This window comes from Grampus griseus, assembly GCF_964374135.1.
Source record: "Grampus griseus genome assembly, chromosome: 4".
In the NCBI taxonomy this organism is placed as follows: Eukaryota; Metazoa; Chordata; class Mammalia; order Artiodactyla; family Delphinidae; genus Grampus; species Grampus griseus.
This window is the reverse complement of record NC_138997.1, coordinates 627,144-652,262: the sequence shown is the minus strand read 5'-3', so window position 1 is coordinate 652,262 and position 25,119 is coordinate 627,144. Positions and strand designations below refer to the sequence as shown.

At 39.7% G+C, this 25,119-nt stretch overlaps 1 protein-coding gene across 1 annotated transcript; it reads right to left on the bottom strand.

Moving 5' to 3' along the window:
* Positions 1–3,614: 3,614 nt before the first annotated feature.
* On the bottom strand, positions 3,615–23,843 carry TDO2 (tryptophan 2,3-dioxygenase). The gene is made up of 12 exons (XM_082653083.1): positions 23,731–23,843; positions 23,402–23,507; positions 21,963–22,053; positions 19,946–20,016; positions 18,811–18,938; positions 17,121–17,307; positions 15,784–15,891; positions 8,652–8,763; positions 8,001–8,058; positions 6,540–6,619; positions 5,877–5,967; positions 3,615–4,145 (listed from the first exon to the last, which is right to left on the bottom strand). Exons 1-12 carry the CDS (start codon positions 23,763–23,765, stop codon positions 3,992–3,994), a joined length of 1,221 nt encoding a protein of 406 aa, XP_082509209.1. The 5' UTR covers positions 23,766–23,843; the 3' UTR covers positions 3,615–3,991.
* Between the last annotated feature and the right edge of the window lie 1,276 nt (positions 23,844–25,119).

The following is a 25,119-nucleotide window of genomic DNA, read 5'->3' as shown; positions in this document are numbered from 1 at the left end:
GGATTAAAGAGGTGATAAGAATCCCTTTTCCTTTATGGGATAAAATCACCAGCCCAAGCTGTCCTGCGTACAGGAATAGCCAGCCTAGAACTAGGTGTGCCCCTGCCAGTTGTATTCCCAGCCCTCCAGGATGGAATTTCAAAGGAATGTTGAAGGGCCAGTTGCTCTTCCCCAGCACATGGTGCCGACCCGTGACCTGCACAGATCACATAGAAAGAAGCAAAGAGACAAAGTTACTTTTTAAGGCAGACAGTTAGCCTGATTGAAACTAAATGACCAATATGGCAACCAAGTGATAGGAAAATCTCAAGTAGCCTTGCCTGGAAGACAAATTATTTGGGGGTTTCACGGCCCGGAGGGTTCCAGTACGTTTTATTTCCTCCTTTGTTCTTGCGGATTGAGGAGCGGTGTGTCTTCTCACATTTTCTCACTCTTTCCCTCACTCTTGGCCGTGAAACTTCTAAATCCTCCTGGTGGTGCGGCTTCCCTGGCGAAAGAAGTCTCGTTGTTTACTTTCCGTTTCAATTTAGGGCCGTTTATTTGGCTCCAGTTGTCTCTAAGCCTTGATCAGCATCAGGACCTCACCTGTCTGTCCGCCCATCATTTGGACGCACCACCTCTTTCAAAGTTCAAGCTCATTAATCTGGGGTATCAGCCAAAATGTGTTTCCCAGCCTCTGTTGTCCCAGTTTTCTGCTTATTTTTCCCAGACTCCATCCTAACTACTTTTTCGTGCGTCCCTTTGGCTTTCCACGTGGTCCCTGGTCCTCGAGGTCCAACTCCTCTTTCGCAGGGTCATTATTCTTGGTCGTGTAAGAACCTCAGACCATGAAAGCTGCTCTTCTGATTGAATACAAGTACAATCGTACTGTGTGAGTTAAATGACAAAGTTGTATCAAGTACTACGTATGTAAGTATCTCCTCTCTCAAATTCTCGGTTGCGGTCCAGTGTAGACTATCTTAAAAGCGTAATTGTAGAGGTGGCAATAACCACTGAAAAAAATTGAGACATCCCATTTTTCCTCTCACGGTTGGCCTTTATTTATCACTCTCCTTATTAGAAGAAAATCAAAAACAAGACACTATTTCTTTTCCCTACACCAACAAGAAGCAATTTCAAAAGAGTATGTGTTGACTCAGGTTTAGAAATGACAAGTTGATATTCTGTTTGACTAATATTCTAAATACCCAGCTATGCCACAAAGGACTTGTGTCTTGATTGTTCCAGTTCACGTTCATGTACTAATTCCTGTAACGTGTGAACGCTTTTCTGATACTCTTTTACAAAGATCAATATCCTTCTGAATTACAAAGTGATGAATACCTCTCGGCTCTTCTGGATTTTGATAACATTTTTAATAAAATGACCTGTATCTGACTCTGGGTTAAGAAGACTCTGTCCATGTGTATGGCTTACATTTTGTGAACACAGTGTTAATGCGGTTCACATTCACACAAGAGTTTTCTCAGCTCCAAACCCATATGTTTAATTTTTGGTTTTCTCCATAGACATCTTAACTTCCATGTCTACAAACTATCTCCTTCCCCCCGTCAAAACAACAAAACAAAACAACAGAACGAAAAACCTAAAAAACAACAACAAACGCCCACACCTCCTGGAGTCTCTGTTTCGGGTGACAGCATTAGTATCATGTAATAACCCAATCAGTAAAATTGAGGGAAATCTTAGATGTTCCATCAGGTCAGCCACACCTGAGGACCAGCACCTAATCACCCACCTGCTCTCCATTTCCTTCCTCCATCCTTCACTCGCTGCATGTTCTTTAGCATCTCTGACCCCCACTGCTCAGGAGTCGACCCACCAGACCCCTTGTCCCTCAGTCTGGGGCTTCTCGAGTACAGCCCCCAGACCAGGAGCCACCCGAGGACTTGGAAACTGTTTCGTCAGCCCCCCGGGTGTTTGTGATGGACGGATTGATGATGCATCTGCTCTGTGTCCCCGGGGTTTACATTTCTAAAAGACACCATTTTCATGTTATCCCTCTGGTTTAGCCCATTCAGGGGCTCCCGGTGCCTAAAAGATAACATATCAACTTTTCTAAATGAGCTTTTCCCAAAGAGGCCCCTTCCTGCCTTCTCAGCCTCACCATCTGCTGTTCCACGTGGGCGTGTGCTGTGCTCCCGCGCTGACCAGCTGCTGAACGTTCGCCCGTGAGGCCGAGAGGAGAGCAATGAAATCTTCACATAATAATTAGGAGTCATAATGAAAATAACCAAGATGTTCCTGGATGTGATTTCACTGGGATCTCAGAGTAAATACTAAATTAGCCCTACAGGGATTCATGATTCATTTAAGAATTATTGAAAGTGGGTCGTAGGCACTAGAAGCAAGTTTAAATGGGGCAAGGGTACTAACTGGCATTATGAGTGGTTTCGACATTTACATAAGAATTAGTGATACATCATTTGAAAAAAACTACACCTATATAACCTAGTCACACCAAGAAACACAGATAAAAATAACTAAATCAGATCATTCATTTAGTCTGTTAAAAGAATGTGCCTTGACAAATAGCATTTATTCCAGGATTCCAAGGCATCTTGATGGACGGAATATCCAGTAACATATTTCTTCATTACTTCCTGAGAAAAAGCCAAGATTATAAGTATTTTATCCCAATACATAGAGAGGAAACTGGGGATTAAACTGGTGGTTTGGACCAACGTAGATAATTAATAGATGCATTTGATCTCAAACTTGCTGACTTATTTCAAAGGGAGTGTCATTGGCCTCGCTACTTGTCTCTGGATTTTTCAGCTTAACCACCATCTGGTACCATGTACCTGTCCCTGCGCGCACACACACACACACACACACACACACATACACCATGGAGGCAAAAGCAAGTATATGTAAGTAATGTAGAGACAAACTAGACAATATGATCCTTATAAGAAAATTGTAATTGAGACCAAAGAATAGCTCACTTCCATCAAGAACCTACTGCTTGCCGCAGATGAGCACCCTCGGTCAAGGTGGCTGCGCATTCCAGAGTTCTTTGATAATATTTTGTACTCCCCTCATAACAGGAATTTCACTAGGTATTGACAGACTGAGCTAGAAAAAGAAGAAAGGAACTCCTGTGTGATCTAAACTCTTGATCTAACCCATTTTATGCCAAACGAACCAGGTCATTGCTTCCTCTGTTCACCTCTCCTTTCCTCTGGAAAGAACACTCCCCACTACCTCAATTCTGCGGTGCGCTAGGGTGGGCTCTGGCTGCCAGACACGTGCCTTGGGGCTGGGGGGAGTCCAGAGGTGCAGGAAGAGGGACACAGCCTGAGGATGGAGCCGGTGCCCACAGGGCAGAGCGAGGCCAGCGCCGACAGAGAAGAAGAGGTGAGACAGAGGTCCTCCAAGGTTTGGGGAATGGCGTTCTCCAGGAGCTGGATCCATCCCAGTGCCTCCAGGCTCCCCAAGCCTCTCTCACTTCTGGGAGCTACGGGAGAAACTGCCCAATAAACCCCCTGCCGGTAAGTTTCCGATAGATTTCTGTCCTTGGTCACCAAGAGTCCTAACAAATACAATGTTTCCAAAACAGTATATGTCAAAAGACTAAAGTTTATTTACAAAACTTTTTGACTGAACACATCTTTGTACAGAATGACACATTTTATTGCATAAAATATTTGAAATAGCTGAAGTTTACAAGCTTATAAGGTATGAAACTGAGAAAATTATTACATTAAATGGTTACATTAAGGTAAACACAGGGACATTGTCTCTAATACGAAAACACTGGGTACAACGTTACAATGTAACTGAATTTCTTACTGTTGAGTCTGATATCATCACAAACATGAGGTAATAAAATTATTTTTAGGACTGAATCAGTGCTACAGTGCTATATGTGCTATATATATGTATAAACATATATTACATTAGGAGTCTGCATAGTCATGAAAATTCATAGACAATAAAGACCACAGACTGAGAAATCAATGTTCTTCATAAATTTTTGCAGATGATTTCAATCTGATTCATCACTGCTGAAGTAAGAGCTGTCACAATATTCAGCTGTATAAAGGAACTTATGGATAACTGGGTTCATCTTCGGTATCCAGTGTCGGGGAACCAGATATGTTGAGAGATTAAATAAATCTACAAACACCTTGTACCTGTCACTGGAGAAGCACATATATACAGATGTTTTAGACTTACTGACATGAAAGATTTTTAAATTTCTCAAATAATGATATTTTGCCGTAAATAATTAGTATTCATTATTATATGTTCCATGTTGTGTATATCAAAGAGTATTAGTATTAAGATTGCTTCCTTTTTATTCCACATCCAAGGTTCATGCCCATAAAACCATATTACGTGTTTCGGTGATCCGGACCAGGCTGGTCCACATTAAAACCTAGAGCTTTATTATTGTCATGCTACCTTCATAAAGATAAGGGTGTGTCCTAGTTTCTGACTTTTAAAGGACAGGATGCAAAATTATAAATTGAAAGCATACAGAATTCCTAGTTGTTCATCAGAAAATATTTCCCACCCATTAAGTTGTTGCCGGATAAGTGACATGAGTGCATTAATAAATTGAAATGCCATCTTAGATTTATAATAAATGTCTATGAGAGTGATTTTCACATTTAAAATTGCCATGTGTTTGTTAGTCAACTATTTTAACTTGCAGTTTTATAGCAGAAGAACATTTGTCTTTGAAGTCAAATTTGGGTTCAAATTTTGCTCTTTCACTTGCAACTCATGTGACCCTGGGCAAGTTGTCTAAAGCTCAGTGTTTTGGTTTCTAACTCTGTAAGGTAAAAACTACAATCCCATCCTCTAACCAGGCCTTTGTGAAGATTTAATGAGAAAATGACACACCAGGAAGGCTGTTTGTGTTCACTGTTCCCACCACCCCTGATGGCTGTGCTCGTTTCGTACAATCATTTACAGTTTCATGCTGCTTACAGAATTTACTCCCAGGAAAAGAGAAAATGTGTAATGACTGTGAAAATTCAAACCAATAACTTTTGTGACTCATTCAGCCTAGCATTTATTCCCGGGGAAACTGAAAATCTCTACAAATGATGAAAATAGAAACACTGTGTTTTATAACTTAGTCCATCAGGTAGTAAGAGTAGGGATGAAAATAGTGAATTATAAAGAATTTTGGAGTCACTTTGCTGTACAGCAGGAATTAACACAACATTGGAAATCAACTATACTGCAATAAAATTTAAAAAAAAGAATTTTGAAGACTAAATCTAATTTATTCTCAATTCTCCTTTCCCACGGGGCTCTGTAAGTTTCCCAGTTTTCAGATGTGTCTGTCTATCTGTATATCCATCTGTCTATAATACTGTGAATACTAAATAAAGTAAGAACATGAATGTCCTAGAAATCTCTCTAGCATGTTTGAAGTGCTCAGTAAATGTTGCTTTCTTTCCTTGTAAACAATGTAAAAAGGCAGCCTCTGGAGCACATGGGAGTAGTTTTTATCCTATACAAGAGAGTCATCTCAGCAAACAAGAACCTATTTTCAGCTGTGTCATTCATCTGGCCAGGAGGACTTTGGCAGAATCAATGATACCCATTTTAGTCTAGCCCAGACCTGAGCCAGAATAAGTTGAGAACGCTTCTTGGGTTACCTGGTTCCTGCCCTCCCAGGTCATGCAGACATCGGTACCCGCCCCCTCGCACCCCAGGATGCAATGATGAATTTCCAGAACTAAGGATGTTTTCAGTGACCTCCAAAGGCAGAGGAGTCCCTTAATCTAAGGATACATGGGTTGCCGGCAGTCCAGACAGGACGGAGTATAAGTGACTTTTCCTGGATAAGGCGCATCTCCGTGGGGAAAAAGGCGCTGGTGGGTCCCCGAGATGAGGAGGGATGCCCGGCTTACCTCACTGTGGAGCGCAGGTACTGGTACCCCGAGGACCCGCCGGTGCCCGCCTTGCTGCCCAGCATCCTGTGCACCACGCACACATGGTTGTCTAGACAGACACAGGCGTTAGCTCCACGTGCGCCAAGGACAAGGGGTCGGTAACGATTATCACCTCCCCTTATCCCTCAGCCGTGTGGAAGGCTCAGGTGTGAGCTGATGAGGGTGCGGGGCGGTTGCCCGGCGCCCTGCCTGGTCCAGTCTGCGCGGGGCGTCCGTCCATCCTTACGCACGCTCAGCCCTCGGACGCCGTGGGCGGAGGCCCTGCGACTTACATGAGCCCTCGCTACTCGTGTCCTCATGGGGCCCTTACTCCATGAACTTGAACTATTGAAATTATATTTTCAAGTTGTACTGACGCCAAGAGGAGTGCATTGCTATTACAAGCGAAATCTGCTTCGACCCTAAGCCAGCTTGTTTCTTCTGTTTATCAAACACAGCGTCTTCCTGGGCCCACAGAGGAGCCGTGAGCACTGGGCACTGCACCTGCCGCGCCCTGGATGGGTCGGCCCTGAGAGCCGCTGCTCGGCTGCTTTTACGACGGAGCCCCACCCCGACCCACAGCTATGGGGGAGGGGAGGGTGCCAGGGAGGGAGCAGCTCTGGGGGGTCCGGGGGGACTTACATCTCCACTTGGTCATGAGCGAGTCCATGTCCATGAGGGAGGTCAGCAGCTGGAAAGGGACCTGGAACCTGGGCTCTTCCCTGGGGCAGAAAAAGAATAATAATAATAATAGTAAATAATAGTAATAATAATAATAAAAAGTGTTCGGGCAAGTCCAGTGTGTCAGGAAGAACACACGTTCTACCATCTGTTGGGCCTGAAACAAACATCCCCTTTGCCTCTTAGGAGCTGTGACAGCTCTGATCTCTCTCCCAGGCTTAGTTTCCTCATCTCATAAAAGGGCTTAACACCACTCATGTTTCAGAATGTGTGTAAGAGTCTAGAACATTCCTCGATAGACGTGAAGTGACCCGCCAGAGTCGCACCTCACACCCCTTCTCATTAAAGGCAGACACGGACACCATCTCGGATTTTCTAGCCAATAACAGTCAGAAACTTCTTCCAGGCAAAGATGTTAAAACGTGAAAACAAAGACTGCTTGTTACAGCTCCCTCTGATATATTTGTTTCCTTTTTCATCTAATCCCCCAGCTCTCTCAGTGCATTTTCTGCCGAGGATACATAAGCCTGAATAGCATATGCTTACTAACATTTGAGGAAAACAGAAGGGTTTTTTATGCTGCCATTCTGAAAAATAGATGGGACAGGATTAAAAAATAAACCCAAGTAAGTAAGACATGCAGTAAACACAGATTTTTTAATTTTTTTTTTTTTTTTTTTTTTTGCTTTTTACTAGTGTGCTATCTATTGCTCTGACACATTTAATCTATGAAACACAAAGATGGGCCGTTCACCCACGTGGCTAGGAGGACAGGACGTGGATGCCTCAGACACTGTGGATGGTGGAGACAGACTTGAAATTGCTGAACAAGCAGAACAACAGTTTATAAGGTGTTTTCACTTCATTTTTTTCATCTTACAAAACAGGAATAACAACATCATTAAGTGACAGAACCCATCTCATGGCTGAGTTTCTGAGACAGATTAAACTTTGGGTCCCTAGGACACTTAATGTACCTACACTCTGCAGAATTTAATGAAAAGGATATCGATTAATTTGTGTGTGTTTTTATGTTTTTTTACCCACCACAGGTATAAAATTGGACTCTTACTATTTAAAATAAAGAAAAACCTCATGAAACTTCACGATTATTTTCTAAGCTTCCCCCCCGCCAAATCTAAATGATTTTTTTAAAACTATGATTGCAATGTATAAGCTTTATACTGGATTTATTATCTGTATCCACTCCTCCATTTTTACTTCTAATTCACCTCTTTTGAGAATTCCCTGGCGGTCCAGTGGTTAGGACTCAGTGCTTTCACTACCAGGGGTACAGGTTCCATCCCTGGTCGGGGAACTAAGATCCCACAAGCCGTGCGGCACAGCCAAAGAAAACCAAAAATAAATAACTAAAACAATCATGCTGTATGCCTTAATTCTCCTCTTTTAATTTGCTTTTACCTGTAAAAGTATATCATCAAGGCCCCCTGAAGTGCTTTGTATGATAGCCGTCTCTCTCCTGCAAGACACATAGCAAGTTTTAATTTAATAGGTAATTTAAGGCACTCATGTTCACTTGGCAATCATCACCTTAATTGTGTCACATGTTTTTAGAAAAGAATGTGAATGTTCGTTTAAATATTTTATCCCTTAGCTTGAATTTGGAAAACTATCATTTAAAACATTATTTTAATATTAGATTTTAAAAGACAAATTTAAATATATATATATACACACACACATATTTTAAATTCTCAAAACCTTTAAATAGGCAGGGTTAGAAATCAAGCAATAAACAGCCACATACAAAAGGACTTGACCTTTTTTCTTTTCCAAAATACTAAGTTCCTGTATCATTTATGAATACCTTATTGGAAATACTTCAAATAAATTATAGAATTATAAAATAAGGTTTATTAAATATATTTTAAGTCACTTAAAAAAAAAGAGAAACCTGGTATAGAAAATACTTAACTTCACAACAAATGAAAAATTCCTTGTGCCTATGAGTGGAAATACCAGTGTGCATTTCTTCCCCCCAAGTAAGGTTTGACTTTTTGATCTCATGGTCTTACGTTCCAGGGGAAGGATCCTCGGAATAGAAATGCCTACCTTTACTAAGGAGATGCTCATGACGTTTCTCATCAAATAAGGATAGTAACACCTCTTTCTGCTTCTGAAATTCAGCCTTTTGTTCCTCCTTTTCCTCTGACTCTTCCTTGGCCTTTGGGGAAAATATTGCATTAATATTCCCAAGAGAGAAGAGATCCTTATTTTAGAAAACTTTGCTTGTGAGAAAAAACTAGCTGGGTGCAGAAAGGGTGTACTTAGGATATGTACTATATCATCTAATACTGCAGCTTGGAAATTATGGCTTATGAGACAGGACCTTCCTCATACCACTGGTTCTATACATTTGTTTAAGTTTAAATGATTTGTTAAATCCAAATACTTTCTTCATAAATATCAAGAAAACTGGACTCAGATGGGCAAAGCTGGAGGTAACTACAAGTGGTCAATGATGGTCTAATTTTAGACAGCAATTATTTAATACAGGCAGTAAAGTAATTCCACTTAGGAAAAATTAAGAATTCCTAGTCAGAGATACTACTAATTCTACTGAAATTCTATCTTCAGTGCAGTATTCTAGAAATACAATTCCTTAGATAGTTTCCACTGTTATATATTTTTTTATTTGACATCTATTGATTTGTTTAAGGAAATTCTTATTTTCCTGCTTACAACACATGTGCTACTTACAACTCAATTACTTGGGCTGGAGCAAAAATCCGTTTCCCCAATTGTCTTCAATTCATCAGAACAACCACACCGTGTGGTAAGAATGTGTGTGCACACTATAGCCAATTGATTATTGATTTATTCAGTAAATAAGGCTAATGTGATAGAGATAAAAATCATGAGCAAAATTGAGTCCCTTGATCTCTATCTCATGGGACTGAAACACTGAAAACTTAAGTTAAATTACAACCATAGGCAGTGGTGTTATGGAACAGTGTTGTCCATAATAACTTATAGTAGCAGAGAGGTTGGGTAAGAACATCCCACGGAAGTTGTCCTTGAACGAAGACATTCAAATTGTAGGGGTCCCAGAAGAAGAAGAGAAAAAGAAAGGGACTGAGAAAATATCTGAAGAGATTACAGCTAAAAACTTCCCTAATACGCCAATCAAGTCCAGGAAGCACAGAGAGTCCCATACAGGATAAATCCAAGGAGAAATACGCCAAGACACATATTAATCAAACTATCAAAAATTAAATACAAAAAAAATATTTAAAGCAGCAGGGAAAAGCAACAAATAACATACAAGGGAATCTCCGTAATGTTAACAGCTGATCTTTCAACAGAAACTCTGCAAGCCAGAAGGGTGTGGCAGGACATCTTTAAAGTGATGAAAGGGAAAAATTTACAACAAAGATTACTCTACCCAGCAAGGATCCCTCATTCAGATTTGATGGAGAAATTAAAACCTTTATAGACAAGCAAAAGCTAAGAAATTCAGCACCACCAAACCAGCTTTACAACAAATGCTAAAGGAATTTCTCTAGGCAGGAACACAAGAGAAGGAAAAGACCTACAAAAACAAACCCAAAACCATTAAGAAAATGGTAATAGGAAAATACATATTGATAATTATCTTAAATGTAAATGGATTAAATGCTTCAACCAAAAGACATAGATTGGCTGAATGGATACAAAAACAAGACCCATATATATGCTGTCTACAAGAAACCCACTCCAGACATAGGGACACATACAGACTGAAAGTGAGGTGATGGAAAATGATATTCTATGCAAATGGAAATCAAAAGAAAGCTGGAGTAGCAATTCTCATATCATACAAAATAGACTTTAAAATAAAGACAATTACAAGAGACAAAGAAGGACACTAAGTAATGATCAAGGGATCAATCCAAGAAGAAGATAGGACAATTGTAAATATTTATGCACCCAACATAGGAGCACCTCAACACATAAGGCAAATGTTAACAGCCATAAAAGGGGAAATCAACAGTAACACAACCATAGTAGGGGACTTTAACACCCCACTTTCACCAATGGACAGATCATCCAAAATGAAAATAAATAAGGAAACACAAGCCTTAAATGACATGTTAAACAACCTGGACTTAATTGGTATTTATAGGACATTCCATCCAAAAACAACAGAATACACTCTCATCTCAAGTGCTCATGGAACATTGTCCAGGATAGATCATATCTTGGGTCACAAATCAAGCCTTGGTAAATTTAAGAAAATTGAAATCATATCAAGTATCTTTTCCGACCACAACGCTATGAGATTAGATATCAAGTACAGGAAAAAAAATACAAACACATGGAGGCTAAACAATACACTACTAAATAACCAAGAGATCACTGAGGAAATCAAAAAATACCTAGAAACAAATGACAATGAAAACACAATGACCCAAAACCTATGGGATGCAGCAAAAGCAGTTCTAATTTTGTTGTGGTCATCCATTTACAGTGCTTGGTGTCAGTTTATTTATCTCTTGTAAAAATAAAATGCAGTGTGTGTGTGTGAAAAAAAAGTAGTTCTAAGAAGCAAGGTTATAGCAATACAATCCTACCTCAAGAAACAAGAAACATCTCAAGTAAACAACCTAATCTTATCCTAAAGAAATTAGAGAAAGAAGAACAAAACAAACCCAAAGTTAGCAGAAGGAAAGAAATCATAAAGATCAGATCAGAAATAAATGAAAAAGAAATGAAGGAAATGATAGCAAAGATCAATAAAACTAAAAGCTGGCTCTTTGAGAAGATAAACAAAATTGATAAACCATTAGCCAGACTCATCAAGAAAAAAAGGGAGAAGACTCAAATCAATAGAATTAGAAATGTAAAAGGAGAAGTAACAACTGACACTGAAGAAAATACAAAGGATCATCAGAAAAGACACAAGCAAGTATATGCCAATAAAATGGACAATTTCTGGAAGAAATGGACAAATTCTTAGAAAACCACAACCTTTCGAAACTGAACCAGGAACAAATAGAAAATATAAACAGACCAATCACAAGCACTGAAATTGAAACTGTGATTAAAAATCTCCCAACAAGCAAAAGTCCAGGACCAGATGGCTTCACAGGCAAATTCTATCAAATATTTAGAGAAGAGCTAACACCTATCCCTCTCAAACTCTTCCAAAATATAGCAAAGGGAGGAACACTCCCACACTCATTCTACAAGGCCACCATCAACCTGATACCAAAACAAGACAAAGATGTCCCCAAAAAAGAAAACTACAGGTCAATATCACTGATGAACATAGATGCAAAAATCGCCAACAAAATACTAGCAAACAAATCCAACAGCACATAAAAGGATCATACACCATGACCAAGTAGGGTTTATCCCAGGAATGCAAGGATTCTTCAATATACGCAAATTAATCAATGTGATATATATTAACAAATTGAAGGAGAAAAACCATATGATCATCTCAATAGATGCAGAAAAAGCTTTTGACAAAATTCAACACCGATTTATGATAAAAACCCTCCAGAAAGCAGGCATAGAGGGAACTTACCTCCTCATAATAAAGACTATATATGAGAAACCCACAGCCAACATCATTCTCAATGGTGAAAAACTGAAACCATTTCCACTAACATCAGGAACAAGACAAGGTTGCCCACTCCCACCCCTATTATTCAACATAGTTTTGGAAGTTGTAGCCACACCAATCAGAGAAGAAAAAGGAATCCAAATTGGGAAATAAGAAGTAAAACTTCTTCACTGTTCACAGTGACATGATACTATACATAGAGAATCCTAAAGATGCTATCAGAAAACTACCAGAGCTAATCAATGTACTTGGTAAAGTAGCAGGATACAAAATTAACGCACAGAAATCTCTTGCATTCCTATACACTAATGATGAAAAATCTGAAAGAAAAATTAAGAAAATACTCCCATTTACTATTGCAACAAAAAGAATAAAATACCTAGGAATAAACCTACCTAAGGAGACAAAAGACCTGTATGCAGAAAACTATAAGACACTGATGAAGGAAATTAAAGATGATACTGACATATGGCAAGATATACCATGTTCTTGGATTGGAAGAATCAACATTGTGAAAATGACTATACTACCCAAAGCAATCTACAGATTCAATGCAATCCCTATCAAACTACAAATGGTATTTTTCACAGAACTATAACAAAAACTTTCACAATTTGGATGGAAACACACAAGACCCCAAATAGCCAAAGCAATCTTGAGAAAGAAAAATCGAGCTGGAGGAATCAGGCTCCTAGACTTCAGACTATACTACAAAGCTACAGTCTTCAAGACAGTATGATACTGGCACAAAAACAAAAATATAGATCAATGGATCAGGATAGAAATCCCAGAGATAAACCCACGTACATATGGTCACTTTATCTTTGATAAAGGAGGCAAGAATATACAATGGAGAAAAGACAGCCTCTTCAACAAGTGGTGTTGGGAAAACTGGACAGCTACCTGTAAAAGAATGATATTAGAGCACTCCCTAACACCATACACAAAAATAAACTCCAAATGGATTAGAGACCCAAATGTAAAGCCAGACACTTTAAAACTCTTCGAGGAAAACACAGGCAGAACACTCTATGACATAAATCACAGCAAGATCCTTTTTAACCCACCTCCTAGAGAAATGGAAATAAAAACAAAAATAAACAAATGAGACCTAATGAAACTTAAAAGCTTTTGCACAGCAAAGGAAACCATATACAAGACGAAAAGACAACCCTCAGAATGGGAGAAAATATTTGCAAATGAAGCAATCGGCAAAGGATTAATCTCCAAAATATACAAGCAACTCATGCAGCTCAATATCAAAAAAATAAAAAAACCAATCCAAAAATGAGCAGAAGACCTAAATAGACATTTCTCCAAAGAAGATATACAGATTGCCAACAAACACATGAAAGGATGCTCAACATCACTAATCATTAGAGAAATGTAAATCAAAACTACAGTGAGGTATCACCTCACATCAGTCAAATGGCCATCATCGAAAATCTACAAACAATAAATGCTGGAGAGGGTGTGGAGAAAAGGGGACCCTCTTGCACTATTGGTGGGAATGTAAATTGATACAACCACTATGGAGAATAGTATGGAGTTTCCTTAAAAAGCTGAAAATAGAATTACCATATGTCCCAGCAATCCCACTACTGGGCATATACCCTGAAAAAACCATAATTCAAAAAGAGTCATGTACCACAATGTTCACTGCAGCTCTATTTACAATAGCCAGGACATGGAAGCAACCTAAGTGTCCATTGACAGATGAATGGATAAAGATGTGGCACATATGTACAATGGAATATTACTCAGCCATAAAAACAAATGAAATTGAATTATTTGTAGTGAGGTGGATGCACCTAGAGTCTGTCATACAGAGTGAAGTAAGTCAGAAAGAGAAAAAGAAATACCATATGCTAACACATATACATGGACTCTATGAAAAAAATGGTTCTGAGGAACCTAGGAGCAGGACAGGGATAAAGAGGCAGACGTAGAGAATGGACTTGAGGACACAGGGAGGGGGAAGGGTAAGCTGGGACGAAATGAGAGAGTGGCACGGACATATATACACTACCAAATGTAAAATAGATAGCTAGTGGGAAGCAACTGCGTAGCACAGGGAGACCAGCTCGGTGCTTTGTGACCACCTAGAGTGGTTTGATAGGGAGGGTGGGAGGGAGACACAAAAGGGAGGGGATATGGGGACATATGTATACATATAACTGATTCACTTTGTTATACAGCAGAAACTAACACAACAATGTAAAGTAATTATCCTCCAATAAAGATGTTAAAAAAGTAAAAAGTAAAAAAGATAAAAAATAAAATAGAATTCGCCTTCCAATGCAGGGCATGTGGGTTCGATTCCTGGTCAGGGAACTAAGATCCCACATGCCGCGGGGCAACAGCCCGTGCACCACAACTACTGACTGAGCCCATGCACTTTGGAGCCCGCAAGCCACAACTAGAGAGAAGCCCGTGCACCTCAAGGAAGAGGCCCCACCCTGCAACAAAAGATCCCGCCCCAACTAAGACCTGAAGCAGCCAAATAAATATTTTTTTAAAAAGCAAGAAAAAAAGAAATTTAAAGAGTTAACTAAGCTAAACAGTTGAGGATTACTCGTGTCTTAGCAGATGCTGAAGCAGTGGGTATAAACGAGTTCACTGTTGGAAGAGGACAGAGACGGAATGCAAGGGCTCTGAGCCCTTGTGAAAAGGAGAGAGAGAAACAAGGGCCAGCACACTAGATGAAGACACAATGTTAATGCCAAAACCATGGGGGAAAATGTTCAAGAAAGTGTAAGTAGTCATTAGTAGTAAAGCCAGTAGGAAGTGAAGTAAAATGGAGATAAAAGCGGTCATTGGATTTAGGTACCTGTGACCATTTGTGAATGACGGACAGGAAGGCAGACTGAACCGGGGCGAGAATTAGATGGAGAAAAAGAAATAACCATGCTGACTGCTGTTCTAAATACTCTGCGAATATGAACCTCATGTAATGTTCACAGTAATCCTATGAGGTAGATACTCATATTTTCTATTTTGCCAGTGAAGGGAGTGAAGCAAAGAGAGGTTAGGTAGCAGGAGGGGTTCAATGGCACAGGGTCGCCAAGCAGGGACGGGGGACTTGACCCATGACTGTGGCATCAGGTCCCTGCTTTAAACACCTCGTGACACAGCCTCTCAAGGTGTAGAATTGAAACAACTCTTTCAAGAAATTTGGTCATGAAGAAAGGGTATGGGGCCCATAACGTGAGGGAAATTGAGGAATCTGCAATATATATTTTTTTAACTGAGAGAAACTTGACATTGTCTGAGAGCCAATAAGAAGAACTCAGCAGACATATCAGAGTGAAGGAAAGTTATATGGCTTAGTGTATTGGATCACTGGTCCTTTGTGAGCCCACTTCTGTCTAGAACTGGTCATAACATGATATTTTCAATATAAATGAGAAAGGTCTATTAGTCTCATCTATTCAAAGTCTTGCTTACAATCAACTTCTTCATTTAATTTTTATTGCACATCAGTAAAATTAAATCAATCATGTCATATATTCCAAGCAGATGCATTTGTAAAAGAATATGAGGAAAATGAAAGATTAATAGAAAATGGTTAAAATGAAATTCCCAGTACTTCTCCTGTAGCAAACTTATGTTTACTTATGGCTTCACAAATACCTGAATTCTTGTGAATTCTTCTTCCAGGCCTTTGACAATGTTGTTTTCAAACTTTCTCCAGAAGTTAAATCCATGTGGCTCTAAACCTGGGGTTCTTTCCAGCCATGCCTGAAATAAATATTTTTCAAGTAAATACATTGTAAAATTTAAAATATGTAAAATGCTTTGTAACAAACATTTATGAACTTGAAATAGAAAATTTTCATGGTTTTGAGAAACATACATCCTAAGTTTTTTTGTGTGTAAATATTTCTCTTTCCCTTCAATTTCTTCATTTATAAAATAGCAATATTTTATTCTCCTAATCTTAAAAGAAATCACATTAAAGATATTTACTCTTTATTAAGAAATATATTATTACAGAAATCCCAATTTTTTTCTATAAATCTATGAACATATCTATACATTCTTTTAATGAGGGCTTCTGGTTTATTCTCAAAATAGTTTATGTCTTAGGAGCTGAAGGAATCATGACATGTATAAGATATGATTTCTTCTAAACGCAGGGACATTGTACACTTAGCAACTTTGAAGTCAACTGACTGCTCAATTATTTTAAGATGCCACAGGATTTTTAATCTAGAAATAAAACCAAATCTGTGCATCTCTGTGGGTTCTCACTTAGCCTATTTTTGGTTTTGAAATTAGCTTTCTGATTCTTTCTCTATCTTTATAAGCCATTAAATAGCATTATCTATAATTTATTAACCTAAATCTACACTTACAATGCCCAGGGGATTAGTGAGCAGAGTATAATTCACTAAAATAAAAATTTAATTTGCAAAGGAAAAGACTTTGTCAAGGAACTCAAGACTATACAATCCTTATTTAATAATTTACTTATGCAAGAACAAATTAATAATTCCTCAAGGTCATTTACAGACCCACAGAGAAGTAAGATATGAAGGGAAAGAATTCTGAAGGATAGAATCTTAGTGACTTAGTTTAATTAAGAAACACAACTTGTGGAACTTCTCAATTATGGAATATTTTAAAGAAATAAAGCTCATTCAATAAATAACCACACCCAATTTAAAAATCAGCTAATCCAATGTTGCTTAGCAGGAATATTTAAAAGGATTGTTATAATAAGATAAGGAGGTTATTAAATATTAACATATCATTGATTATATAAATCTCTCTGAAGTTCTCAAGAGAGCTTTTAATATTTTAATTAGTGGAATTTACCAGCTAAAGTATTTCTATACATTCATTCTTCTCTTATTTACAATGAACGCGACCCAACTTTGATATGAATTTTAAAATCCGGGTGTCGCAGAAGCTCAAGTAACTAGGTGTGCTGAGCTAGGCGTTCCCAGTGGTCTTTGCACACACACCTCCACCAGCTGCAGGAGGGTCCTTTCCTGCTCGGACTTCAGTAGTAGCTCGTTGTCTTCTCCCCTGAAGTTATCACGGTAGTGTCTTCTGTTGTAAGGGACCCTCAAGCTCTGAAGAACCCCAATCTTGTTTTCTAACAGTCGGAACTGCAGACTCTGGAAGCCTGATGCAGGGGATAAGTACTCTCTGTGAGAACAGGTGGGGGAGGGCAGAAGAGGAGGGAGGAGATTGTTGTCATGGCCAATCGCTGCAAGGGTCTCTTCTGTTGGGAAAGGTGGTCAGTGTGACTCTCCCAGGCATCACCACACACAGACACACAACTGCCTAGCGTTGGACCCAGGACTTGGACTTCACCAAAATCAGGACAATGAGGTCCTAGCCATCTTTGTCACTGTCAGTTGATGTTTGTATAGTCTGTGAAAGGTCATATGTGTATGTATGTGTGTGTTTATCTATGTGTGTGTGTTTACATGTAAATTTATACGTACACATGCAGACACGTACATGCATGTGTGTATACTAAACTTTTCCTAAGATAAAGACAGGTGAACACTGAGCAATATTTTTCATTCAATAGAGCTAAAAGTTTCTTTATAAGTATTATTCAAGGGAATTCCCTGGCAGTCCAGCGGTTAGGGCTTGGCACTTTTACTGCGGTGGCCCAGGGACAATCTCTGGTGGGGGAAATCCCGCAAGCCATGCGGCCAAAAATATATATATTATTCCATTTCTGTTTAAAGTTCGATTCATTAATCTCACTACCTAGTATTATTATGAGCACTGGTAAGACCCTACAAGTAAAATGAATGGGATGTTGCCTAGCACAAAATAGGGCATCACAAAGTGTGAGTACTCCCACCCCACATAACTCTCACATCCTTACAAATTTTCTTCATCTAACTGGTACTAAAACTTCAAGTTGTTAAATATACTACAAAGGAATTCTACCACTTTTCATTTGATCGTCAAATATGTAGAAGACACTGTCTGTTCCATCAGTAAATGCACCTGACGCTCTTAGGAAGATTTCTTCTCAAATTTTGGTTATGAGAAAAGATTTCATAGATAGATAGATAGATATCTTCCTGGATATGTACCTCTAAAATTTATAGTTCAACTGTTCAATAGTCTGTAATAACCTAAATGGGAAAAGAACTTGAAAAAGAATAGATACGTGTATATGTATAACTGAATCATTTAGCTGTACACCTGAAACTAACACACTTGAGTATAGCTGTTAATCGACTGTACTCCAATATAAAATAAAAATTTTAAAGTATTAAAAAATAAAATTTATAGTTTAATCTATAACGTATGCTGACATGTTTCTTTATATATCACTCCTGTTTCTCTTTTATTTTTAGTTTTTAATCATTTAACTTTAGTTATGTGTATTATATCAGCCTTTTTTGCCATTTTGGTAAGTTGTCTAAAATCCTTTGGGGATAAAAATTGGGCACACATGATGAATTGAAATTCACGGATCGTGCTGTGTTCCTATGTAAGAGGAAAGGGATGAAGTATTTTCAGTAGCTGCTTAAATGCTTGTGGTGATGATTCCCGAGTGTTCCCAGTGACAAAGTGTCAGCAGGACAGGCTTCTTACGTCACACAACACAGCACACACATTCTCTCCAGCCCATCAGAATGGGAGGGTAACCCCTGCGTGTTGACAAAGCCGCGTGCACACCTGAAGTCGTTGAAGTCCAAGGCTGTCATGGTCTCCAGGACGGAAAACTGCTGGACCAAGAGCTTGAGTATCACCCCCACTCGGTGCATTCGGGTCACCACCTTCAGCATGTTCCTCTCATCCCTGACCTGGGGGTTAGGAGATGAACAGAGTCCTCAGGCGTCAGTTCCGGAAGACACTAAATAGAGTGTAAATAACGATGTGTTCCTGTCAATGCCGTCTCTACTCTAAGGAGGGACCTTGGCACTAAAATGCGCCTTAGGTCAACACTGAACTCATAGCAACTCTGATGCGTACAAGGAACGCCTGCAACCTCAAAATCATTTTTTTCTTTAAAAATAGAAAACTATATGGAAGCAAGTTTTAGGTAAATTCTGGACCACAACTCCCACCGATTCCTTAGCAAATGCCTCTGTTAGTTTTGCTTTAAGGAATAAAGTCCAGGGGAACATGGGGACCCGTGCGTGCAGGTTAAGCAGACCCCTGGGTCCGTGGGCTCCGTCCTGAGGCGGGAGTTGCCGATGAGACGGATGGGGTTTGCGTTCACAGGTACGAGAAGGGCACTGTCCGAGGATGGATGTTCTCTCCTCCCAGCCCCCTTGGCGCAGGGACTCCGAGCTGGGGGACCCAAGGCTGGGTCCTGTGTCCTCCAAGGGCGGAGGAAGGTGTGGGCAGGATGCGGGCTGGGAGGGAGGCTGCGGGAGCTTCGCGGGGCGCCCCTCTCTGCCCTCCCCCGCATCCCCTCCCACTTTCCCCTCCTCTTTCTCTCCGTCTCCTTTCCTCACCATTGCTCCTGTCTTCCCATGCAGACGTTCAGTAGAAATACAATTCTGGTACCTACTGATGAACGAATCGGCATTAGCTGTCCTGGCAATCCACCGTCGTTCGTCATAACTTTTTTTTAAGGGAAAAATATGGAGTTCTAAGCAAGGGGCTTGAAACTAAAATCGGAAAGGAACCTTGAAGCAAGGTGATGACGAGGCTGGGAAGATGTGACTAAACTCTTCTCCGCTACAAACTTTTTTCCCCCGTTAAGTTATAATTCCACCATTTGGTGTTAAACTTTTCCCATTAATAACACTTTCTACTTTCTCCAAGAAAAATATGAAAACAATATTGTGACATGGCAACTCACGTGGCCATGCTGAAAGATCTCGCGAACAGAATCCAGTTCCCAGAGGATCTGCTTAAACCAGAGTTCATAAGCTGTGAGGGGAAGATCATTGTCAGTTGGAAAGTGATGGGAGCATTTTGACCATAATTATATGAAAGACTCGGTTAACACACTGAAAGAGAAATCAAAATGGAACTTAAAATTCAGTAAAGGCCAATATAGCCCCATTTTATGCTACAAACAAATATTAGTGATAAAGTTGTAACAGCCTCCTTTTATTGAGTGCTTGAATATGCCAGGCGTGTTATCCATATGCTTTACGTTATTTTCCAAACGACTTCTCTCAACAAAATATTGTTAATGTCCTTGAGGATACAGCACATAATCTAAATCTAACTTCCCGTGTGGAAGCTGGAGGTGTGTGGAGAAGTGGAAGTGATACTAAACTTCTATAGAGTGAGACCCTAATACACATTAACCTAATGAGTATGACAACGTATTTATTTCTAGGGACTTGGACTCTATGGGGAGGACAAGCTATGAACAGGATGAAACTCTGTCATACTCATCTATTTCCCTCAGTTCCTAGCACAGTGTTTGGCGTAAGATAAATGCTGGGTGATTATTATATAAATAGATGAATTAAACAGCCAGCGTAGTCACTAAAGGAGCGTGGAAACCAATCACCTTAGTGATCGCTCGTGTCTTCTGTTTGGGCACAGGCTGTGCTTCTGTACTAATGAAGGGGATCAAATTGTACCTTTAAATTACATAGACTTTCAGAAATCTATTTTCCATATGTGGACAAAAAGAGCAAACCAAATATATTTTTGGATCAGTTTGTGAGTCACGTTTTCAGGTTTAACTTGGTGTAGCTGGTCCCATGACCCACTGACCACGTGTTCTGATGGAAGGAAAGTCTCCGCATCAGACGATAGGTGCTACCATTCGCTGTGTGCTGACTGTGTGCTCTACCTTGAGCTCAGTGCTTAGTGCACGTTACTCATGTCATCCTCACAACAACTCTGTGCATGAGAGGAAACAATCATTCTTTCCATTGTATAGGTGGGGAAATGGCGAGAATTACTGGTCAAGAAACCTGACCGAGGTTACACCATCTTTAATGGTAGAGATGGGATTCGAAACAAATTTCTGATTCCCAACGTGTGCTGCCCTGCGGTGATTCCTCCCCTGCTGATTTTGCCTTCGAGCCACTGATAAAAATGGCAACATAAAAAAACAGGAGAAGTAACACATTAGCCCCATTATTTTCCATTTTTAATTCTGTTTAACTCAAAGGAGACGATCATATTAGCCAGTCCGTGAAGAAAACACTCATTTGAGGAAAAGGCACAAAGAATTGATAGGACAAGGAAACATCTAGAAACGCAGCACCGACCCGCATGAGTCACTGGGCTCTGGTCAGCCAGATGGCAGTATTATGACACCAACAATCTTAGAGGAAATCTAAACGTTTGGGGGTCACAGACCTCTGAAAGACATGTTTGTGAAATTTTGCACAAAATTTCAAAGAGTTCAGGGACTTCCTCAACTTCCAAAGTCAAGGACTCTACGTTAAAAACCACTACCCAGAAGCAGAAGTATGGAGAGTAGGAACACACATTTTAGACAAAATTCACATTCCTGTTTAGTACCAGCTCTCCGTAGGATATGTAAAGTTACAGTAAATGTGAGGGATCTGTTTCTTGAAAATAGTCTCCTAACGTTCCAAGTGGAAAAAAAAGTGACCTCTTAGCTTGCAAATTCTTTGTGAATTCCAAGAGATAGAAAGCCCCCTTGGGTTTAGGACAGAGTCCTAACGGATCCAACAAGCACCGAGGTAGCAGAAAGAAGACTGTTATAAATCGCGGAAGGAGGTCCTATGAGAACTTTTCTGGCAGCGAAGTATTCGCGAGCATCCTAACAACGGTGATGTCTTAGTCCTACACCGTCTTACAGGTAAAAGTGTGGTATCTTTCCTCATTACTGATGGAAAATTCCTATGAATAGCTACTGTCCAAACTTGTGTGCAACTTACCTTGATGAGTTATGATGAAAAGATGCTCATCATGGATTTTATTTCCTTTTATTTCACTTTGAAGTTCCTGCGCATTCAAAACTTTTTCCAACTTTAAACAAAAAAATAGAAACACTGATTTTGTAGAAACTTCCAGTTACAAGATGAATATGTTATGTGGATCTAACGTATGGCATAGTGATTATAGTTAATGACAATGCATTACATACTAGATCTTAAGTGCTCTCACCGCAAAAAAAAGAAAGGGCTATTATGTGACATGATGCATGTTAATGCTCTGGTGGTAATCACTTTGCCATATATAAGTGTATCAAATCAACGTGCGTGCACCTTAAACTTATGCAATGTTATATGTTAATTATATCTTGATAAAGCTGGAAAAAAGATTACAAAGAAAGACTGATTTTGAAATCGCAAAACTAGATTTTTACCAACTTTAATAAATAGAATACAATACTGAAAAAAGTCCCCCAAACCCCAAATGCTCAGGAACCAATCTACTTTCTTTTAAACAATTAATGTGTCTTCATAAAGAATGAGTTGAATTCATGGGTTTTATTCTTTTCAGAAGAAAGTATATTTGGTAGGAATCTATCGTAACAAATGCTGTTACCCTCACTGAGAAATCATGTCCCTTCCATCTCTTGCCCCATCTCTTGACCCTCATATCCCTTCCATCTATAAAAGCTTCATAGCTTGCTTAGTCTACTGTGTGTCCGCTACTCTTTTATTCTCCTAAAGAGTTGATTCTAAGACCTTAACGTTGCCTGTCAGCTCATCCTGAGAAACCCACCAACAAGGGCATCAAGGGCTCTAATCACTTCACATCTTAAAAACAATCTCCAGGGACTTCCTTGGCAGTCCAGCGGTTAAGAGTCCACGCTTCCACCTCGGGGGCATGGGTTCAATCCCTGGTCGAGGAACTAAGATCCCACATGCCGCGTGGCATGGCCAAAAAAAAAAAAAAAAAAAAGATAAAAATAATCTCCAAATGCCTCTTTGTAACATCTTTCTTTCATCTAAACATACGCCTTCAACATTTCTAGTTTACGATAAAGAATTTAAAAGAGAAAATGTTCTGGCTACATTTGCAGTTATCTAGGCTGGGATTCAGTAACCAGGTCTCAGGTATACAAGTTGTGCAACGCCTGCCAGTTATCTGCGCTTTATCTCATCCCATGTGCCCTCGGCCTGGGTTCTGCTTTCTCTGCTTTCATTGTATTTCTGTCAGGCAGATGAATCTTCACATATGAGTCTCTTGACGTGTTCTAACACAACTTGAAAAAGCATACGTGTGTATGAAAAGAGATATCTTTAGGTCCAGAAAACTATTTGGCGACTGAGAAGACAAACAAACAGACAAACAGAAACCCCAACATGAAAATGTCACCTAGCACTTAGCAATGAAAGCTCCTCCTTGTGAGGACTCTGCCACTTACTTGCAGGTAGTTCCCATAGATAAGTCCCCCTTTACTGGCTCTATTCACACCCATTTGTGATTTGTCTTCTTCACTGCCTTGTACAGAGAGGTTTTTAAACGCATATCTGCAGATGAAAAAGTGAGAAGAAAAAAATAGAGCTTGAAAAAGAACTCTAACTAATAAAAGGACTGATGAGAATTCCCTTATTGCTAACTTTTCAAAGTAGATTATTAAACAAGGGAAGAAGGGTGACAGTGTTCACCCTTGCTTTTGAAATTCCGAAATTAGTGTTCATACTTGACATTCCTAAGAGCTTACCCATACTTAGGATAGAGGTAAATACTCACCCAAGGCTGCTTCCTAAACATGGGCACCCACTCATGGTGAAGACGTGCTGTCACAGGAGCCCTGAGCTTTGCCTCTGGCGGGGTGATGTCTTTGCCCCCCAGATGTTCCACAGCTGCCTTTTATGGACCCTGCCCACCCTGCCCAGCCAATCAGCCCCTCTGTGTCTCTTACCAAGGCTCTTGTTTCAGCTGGAACAGAAGCTGAACTTTGGTAAACGTTAGCGTGGATTTGTGTTTGGGACAGTTTGTTTGCTAGAAGTGTGAGTGTTCTGCCTAACAATATTGGACTTGTCAACTTCTGCTTTCACATCCACAGTAGCAAGGAGCAAATAACTCGGTAAGAGGCAAAGGGAACAACCCAAAGATTTAACTATTCTGTTCCAAGAGCACATTTTCATAGTGTTTCAGTGTATAAGAGGGTAAGCTTGTACACTGTATGAGAAAAACAAATATTTATTCTCTCAGTCTCACATTTGAATATTCTTACAACTCCTCAGCTACAAACGGACCTCGAATGTCTCTGGGGAAAGAAATTCGTTATGTAACAGACGCAGGATTCATGCTTAAACCCCGTTTCCAGCCCCTCTTCATAGCTCTTCTGGCCTGAATCTCATCTAATGATTAGCAGCAGTTAGGCTGCTGTATTGAATTGGAACTTAAATGCACATTATTAATTTACTGGTCACCTGTCACACCCTGATTACCAGGCAGTGGCAGTCATCCCACTTTGTCTGCAGACAGTTTTTATTTTTATTTCTTTTTTCCTTTTTTTTCCCCAGGATACAACATATAATGAGCTTGGTCAGGTGGACGTACATGTTTAATAAAATGGTGACGGTGACATTGCTTTGAGAACACAAAGTTAGCATTGCCGCATCCAGACTCTCACGTTGCCAAATCACGTGTTATGATGCAGTGCAGACAATTTCTAAACGATAATAACGTGCCCAGGGTTCCAAGCAATGTCTGTGAGAAAGTATTCTTTCTAGAAAACATTATTTACTGGACTAACTTCTAAACCATTGCTTTGAGGCCCCTGGAGCCAGGGCAGAAGCTCCATCCCCCTCCCTACCCGCCGCTGAGAGGCACGAAAAAACACACAGACAGACAGCTTTTCCTATTTCTCTCACCGTCTGAAGGGATGAATTTATGTCATCAGAAGTCAGAAGCTTCATTTCTAGTCTTGGCTGACTAATTTGCGATATGGGAAAATTCACTTAATGCCTGTACACATCAACTTCTTCATCCAAAGCAATGAATGTGTTAAAGTTGATTGTAATTTCGAAGGTCTTCATCCACATGAAAATTCTGATTTTATGACTATAATAAATTGTAGCATCAATGCAGTTTTACAGAAGTATAAACAGCATGAAAATGTTATAAGAGCTG

Bases quoted from the DNA above. Each gene is read 5' to 3' on its own strand.
- TDO2 (XM_082653083.1), bottom strand. From the start codon at position 23,765: ATGAGTGGGTGCCCATGTTTAGGAAGCAGCCTTGG. The intron at 18,939-19,945 runs GTGAGTTGCCAT...CCTAACCCCCAG, and splicing joins AGATCTTTCAGCATGGCCAC to GTCAGGGATGAGAGGAACAT. The intron at 4,146-5,876 runs GTAAGCCGGGCA...GTGCTTCTCCAG, and splicing joins TACCTGCGCTCCACAGTGAG to TGACAGGTACAAGGTGTTTG.